The following is a 5872-nucleotide window of genomic DNA, read 5'->3' on the forward strand; positions in this document are numbered from 1 at the left end:
AGACATTTCAACACTAACTTTATAAGATTTTATAAATTTTAACCAAAGGTAGGGAGAATAGCCTGAATTGGTGAAATATTTATGTTCTTCCAATTTGTCTTCCCCCAAGAACCCTACCATCTCTTAGAAATTATTGAATTTTATAAAGCAACAAGTAAAAGTAGAGTAGTAGAGGGACACCACTTTGAAAGTGGGAGCTAAGAGAAATAAGAATTGAAACCCTATTAATTTAACCTTGAAATTTGAATATAATACATAAAAATGTAAGAAAAACCATCAACTTCTTCTTCTACTTATTTGACTTAGCTTTGTAGTGTTTCCTTGAGCACAAATGATTATGGCCCCATTTTGCACTACACCACTACTGCCACAAGTCAAGCCTTAGCTTTTATCCCTATAAATAATACACAAACCCAATATTCCCAAACCCATTATCATTTTGTATTTCATATGAGGGTTCAAATTAATCCAAATGCAGAGAGATGAAGATATATGTGTGGATTGGAGAGGGAGAGGTTGTAATTCTAACAAACATGGTGGAATGGGAGCTGCTGCCTTTGTCCTTGGTCAGTTGTGTGGTTTTTTTAATAACTAATAATTAAAGCCTCGTTTGGTAACTATTTTGTTTTTTTTTTTTATAAATTAAGTCTATTTTCTCTTCATTTCTTACAATAATTTGCATTGTTCTTAAGTACAATAACCAAATTACAAAAACAAAAACAAGTTTTTTAAAGTTACTTTTTTTAGTTTCTAAAATTTGGTTTGGTTTGATAAAAAGTAGATAACAAATGAAGAAATTTGGAGGTAAAAGGAATGTTGATAGACTTTATTTTCAAAAAAAAAAACAAAAAATCAAATGATTACCAAACGAAACCTAAATTAACATAGTATAGTTTGTTTTAATTAATAATATAAATGTTTGGTTTTTTTAGGGCTTCAAGCATTTGAGATGATGGCAATAGCAGCTGTTGGGAATAATTTGATAACTTATGTTTTCAGTGAAATGCATTTCCCACTGTCTAAATCTGCAAACGTTGTTACCAATTTTGTTGGAACTGTTTTCTTTTTGTCTCTTCTTGGTGGCTTCTTGTCTGATTCTTATCTTGGTAGCTTCCGAACTATGCTCATCTTTGGCTTCATCGAGCTCGCTGTATGTTTACTTTCTTCTCTTCTCTCATTTCCTTTGGAACAATTCACCATGACTTTTGTCTTGAAAAGCTATGGATTATTTGTAACTTTTTCCAATTTCCAACTCGGGTAGAAAAATACTTGCATGTATCTTGGATTACATTGCACCCATTTTTTTCAAGACAACTCGATGGTTTAACTATGTTTGTCATGGATTCTAAACTTTTCTAATTTCTTCTTTTGAGAATATTTTTTAGTTTTTTCTACGGCGTATATTTGAGGTAGATTACAAAAAGAAAAGTGGGTGTAGTCTAAGATGCACCTAAATATTGCTCTATCGAAAAATAGAGTTTCAACTATTAATATTTAAACTTATTTATTAGATGCTACTTTGTTGACTATTGTTTTCTGTTTTCAACAAATTGAGATAAATGATTTGAATTTTTTATTTTTTGGTCATGACATATGTCTATACTATTAATTATTAGAATTTTTTATAGGCATTTATATTTTTATCAAAAGAAGAAAAAAGTATCTCTATTCTCTCTCTTCCTCTCCCTCTCTTAAAAAATGAGCCATATTTGATGTATCTTAACATGCACTATTTTTTTAGCCCAGCTTAATCAAATACATCAAAAGAAATTTAAAAAAAAATTAAGAAAAAAGGAAAACAAAAAAAAAGTTTATCATGTAGCAAACACTCAAGAGTTTGTTATCCATCAGTACTTTGTTGATGTCTATCACTTAATTAACTTGATGGACAATTGATAATATACATAAATATAAGTACACTCAAAGATCTTTCTGAATTGATTTTTTTATAAAATTAAGTGATGGACATCAACAAAGTATTGATGAACAATATTTCCTTTAGGATTGGAAGCATAGATAACCTTTTTGCTAACTGCAATTAAAAATTTGAGAACTAATTATATTTCATTAAAAATTAAAAACAAATGGAAAAAAAAAAAAAGAAAAAACACAACCAAATCTTATGTTAATATATGAACCTTTATCATAATAGTTTGCCATATATCACCAATTAGTGGGAGGAAATCATTCATCTTACTGACTTTTTAACTCAGCCTATTATTATATAAATGTACATGGTGGGTGGATTAGGCAGTAAGATAAATATATATATATATACAATTATATATTGGCACGTGTCAAATTTTTATAAAATAATATATTTGCTCTAGTAAAATAAGTATATTTTTCTTTGTTATGAAAAGAGATACAAAGAGATAGATTGGAGTCTGGACTGCACCTGAGTATTAATCGGTTTGAAACGGTGCATGATTGGTGCAGGGATTCACACTTCTAACAGTGCAAGCCCATTACCCAGGACTAAGGCCAGCAGCATGTGAGATGGGAAGAAAAGAAGGTCATGAGTGTATAGAGGCCAAAGGATATGAAGCATTGATGTTCTTCTCAGCATTGTATTTGGTAGCATTGGGGAGTGGATGTTTAAAACCAAACATAATTTCACATGGAGCAGACCAATTTCAGAGACAAGACCCTACACAATTCAAAAAGCTTTCCACTTTCTTCAATTGTGCTTATTTTGCATTTTGCACTGGAGAGCTCATTGCCTTGACTCTTCTTGTTTGGCTACAAACACATTCTGGCATGGACCTTGGCTTTGGCGTCTCTACTGCTGTTATGCTTCTTGCCTTGATTTCATTGCTCTCTGGGACTTCCTTTTATAGAAATAACCCTCCACGTGGCAGCATCTTCACTCCAATTGCTCAAGTAATTACTCTACATTTTTGCTCGTTCAGTTTTCAAATTCCTCAACAATTTTACTCCTAAAAGTTTCTATTTGATACCATTTTGTTCTTTATGTTAGTTCTTTTGTTATCAACGGAAAGCTGTTGTGATTATTGTTTCTTTTAGGGTTTAGGGTAATTTATGTTGACGTCAACTTTTCGTTAGTAATTAACGGAAAAGTTTATGAATAGACTGAAATGAAACCAAATACAAATTTCATCGGTAACATTGTTGAGTTTGAAAAATTTAGGAATTCAAATGCAATTTAACCTAAACTCGAGAGACAAATCGTGTAATTTTTCCTTACTCTTCTATTCATATATATACTTAATATTTTGGAAAGTTTTCACAGATAAAAAAATGTCAACCTATTTATAAAAATAGTCTGAAAAAATATTGATAAACATTGATAGATTTCTATCGGTCTCTATTAAGAAAGATTAAAATCTTTCTATTTTGTGTAAATAGTTTCGTTTATTTTTTTATTTTTGAAAATCTCCCGAATATTTTTCTTATTTGCAATCAAGTTTGGATATTAGGTCGTGATGTTTTTAAAATCATTTCATCTTTGAATATATATTAATTTTTAAAACTTAATTTTGATTTTAAAAATTTTTACGGATAGAAGTAGTGTCTATAAATTTAATTTTGAAATTTTTTTGTTTTGTTTTTTTTTATAGGTTTTTGTTGCTGCATATAGCAAGAGGAAGCTGCAAATCTGTCCTTCGAATTCAGAAATGCTTCATGGAAGTCAAAATGGTGTTGTCAAACTCCTCCATACCCACAAGTTCAGGTGTGCCATTTCCTGTGGGATCCCCATATCATAATCAAATTATGTTTTCCCTTTTTTTTTCCTTTTTTTAAAATATATTTTTCCTTTTTTAAAATGAATTTTTGGAAATATAAATGTCAGAATAAAAATAAGAAAAATAATCGATTGCGTTTTACCCTACACCCATTTTTGTGTTCAATCACAGTTTGTCACCTAATAAATTATCATATTTCTTTTCTAAAATATTTTTTTATTGAAATTAGACGAACAAAGAAAGATGTATACCAAGATACATCTAGATATTGCTCTCAAAATAATCTTTTATTACCAATTTTTGAAAGAATTGCTTGTTAAGTTTTTTTCCCCAAATTATTTTAAGTTTTCTTCTTTCAAAAAAAAATATTAAGTTTTCTTAATATTTTTAAAATTTTAAAATTCACTTTTCATAATCCTTCAATCAATAATGAAAATTTGATGGGAGGTATAAAAATAGGTATAACCTGGCCTAAATATTTTTCCTGGTCTAAAACACAGTTTTTCATGAGATGAGGAACAGTCAACCTTTAATGACAAATAATTAATAGAAAACTGTAGGACTTTAAAGTTTTCAATTTAATTTATTCTTTTAAATTTGCAAAATTAAAATATTATATTTAGAAGGTAAAATTATCTCCCCTTACATTTTGGGTTATGATTAAGTGCAGTTCTTCGATCTTTTTCTTACGCACTAAAAATAAACTATAAATAATTCAATTTTTTTAAAAAAAAATAAAAATTATCACATGACACATTATTATTATTATTATTAGATGCTATTAAAATTGTACAAAAGATGGATATAGCCTTGATTGCACTTAAATTTTTCTTTTTAAGTTAAGAATTAAAAAAAAAAAAAATACATGATATATTATTTATTATTTTTACAGATTCCTTGACAAGGCTTGCATAAGAAGTGAAGAAGGAAGATTGGGAATTAGAGAAGAAAGTCCATGGAAGCTTTGCACAATAAAACAAGTAGAACAAGTAAAAATAATTCTCTCCGTAATTCCCATATTTGCATGCACCATAATCTTCAATACCATTTTAGCACAGCTCCAAACATTCTCAGTCCAACAAGGAGCTTCCATGAACACATGGCTCACAAATTCCTTCCAAATCCCCCCAGCTTCCCTCCAAGCCATCCCTTACCTCATCCTCATCTTTCTCGTCCCGCTTTACGAAACCGTCTTCGTCCCTCTCGCACATCGCCTCACCGGCATCGACTCCGGCATCTCTCCTCTCCAACGTGTCGGCACTGGCCTCTTCGTCGCCACCTTCTCCATGGTCTCCGCCGCATTGGTCGAGCAAAAACGCCGAACCTCTACCTCCTCCTCCTCCCTCTCCATCCTCTGGATTGCACCACAGTTCGTGATATTCGGCGTGTCGGAGCTGTTCACCGCAGTCGGGTTGATTGAGTTTTTCTATAAGCAATCTGTGGAAGGGATGCAGTCATTTTTAACTGCCATGACTTATTGTTCATACTCCTTTGGGTTCTACTTGAGCTCTTTGTTGGTGTCACTTGTGAATAAGATCAGTGGTGGATGGCTTAGCCATAATGACCTAAACAATGACAGATTGGACCTGTTTTATTGGTTGTTGGCAGGTCTTAGCCTTGTCAATTTCTTCAATTATCTATTTTGGGCCAATAGATTTTCTCAACAACCTTTAACTCTCCAACTTCAAAGCCAAACCTCCAAACCTTCAAACTCTAAGCTTGTAGTGCCTTGAAAGTTGATACCAACTACTTTTTCTTGTGCTCTAATTTTAGTGCCTACTACAAAATTTAGTTGGAGACTACTTATCTTAGCTATTGAAAGTAATAAGAATACACAATAGTTATATACTAATATATACTTTTCATATGTTAGTTTCAATTCTAACTTCTACTTTTCTATGGGTGTAGTTTTTTAGTGACAATAATATTTCTTTTTAAAAGAAATTATCACATGACGATTTTTTATTAGACAATTTTTTAAGCTGTATAGGTAACATTTAAATTTTTCTCATAATATTTTAGTATGGTTTGCTTCATTACTATAGAATGCAATAAAAGTAAATCCAATAAAAAGGAAAAATTTTAATTTATATTTGGTTATATCATTTAAAACTTCAAACTAATCATTATTTTGTTTGAAACCTCATATCTTCACAAGTGAATCA

The 5872-nt window shown here is 30.6% G+C and overlaps 1 protein-coding gene across 2 annotated transcripts; it reads left to right on the forward strand.

Annotated features, from left to right (window-relative positions):
- The first annotated feature begins 414 nt into the window (after positions 1-414).
- On the forward strand, positions 415-5559 carry LOC120079510 (protein NRT1/ PTR FAMILY 4.4-like). Of its 2 annotated transcripts, XM_039033718.1 has the most exons (5): positions 415-566; positions 933-1150; positions 2440-2883; positions 3582-3694; positions 4600-5559. In XM_039033718.1, exons 1-5 carry the CDS (start codon positions 473-475, stop codon positions 5438-5440), a joined length of 1710 nt encoding a protein of 569 aa, XP_038889646.1. In that variant the 5' UTR covers positions 415-472; the 3' UTR covers positions 5441-5559. The 2 variants fall into 2 exon arrangements, with proteins under 2 accessions (XP_038889646.1, XP_038889647.1); XM_039033719.1 differs by lacking the exon at positions 933-1150 and having other exon boundaries at positions 446-566.
- The last annotated feature ends 313 nt before the right edge of the window (positions 5560-5872 follow it).

Source organism: Benincasa hispida, chromosome 6 (genome assembly GCF_009727055.1).
Source record: "Benincasa hispida cultivar B227 chromosome 6, ASM972705v1, whole genome shotgun sequence".
Lineage (NCBI taxonomy): Eukaryota > Viridiplantae > Streptophyta > Magnoliopsida > Cucurbitales > Cucurbitaceae > Benincasa > Benincasa hispida.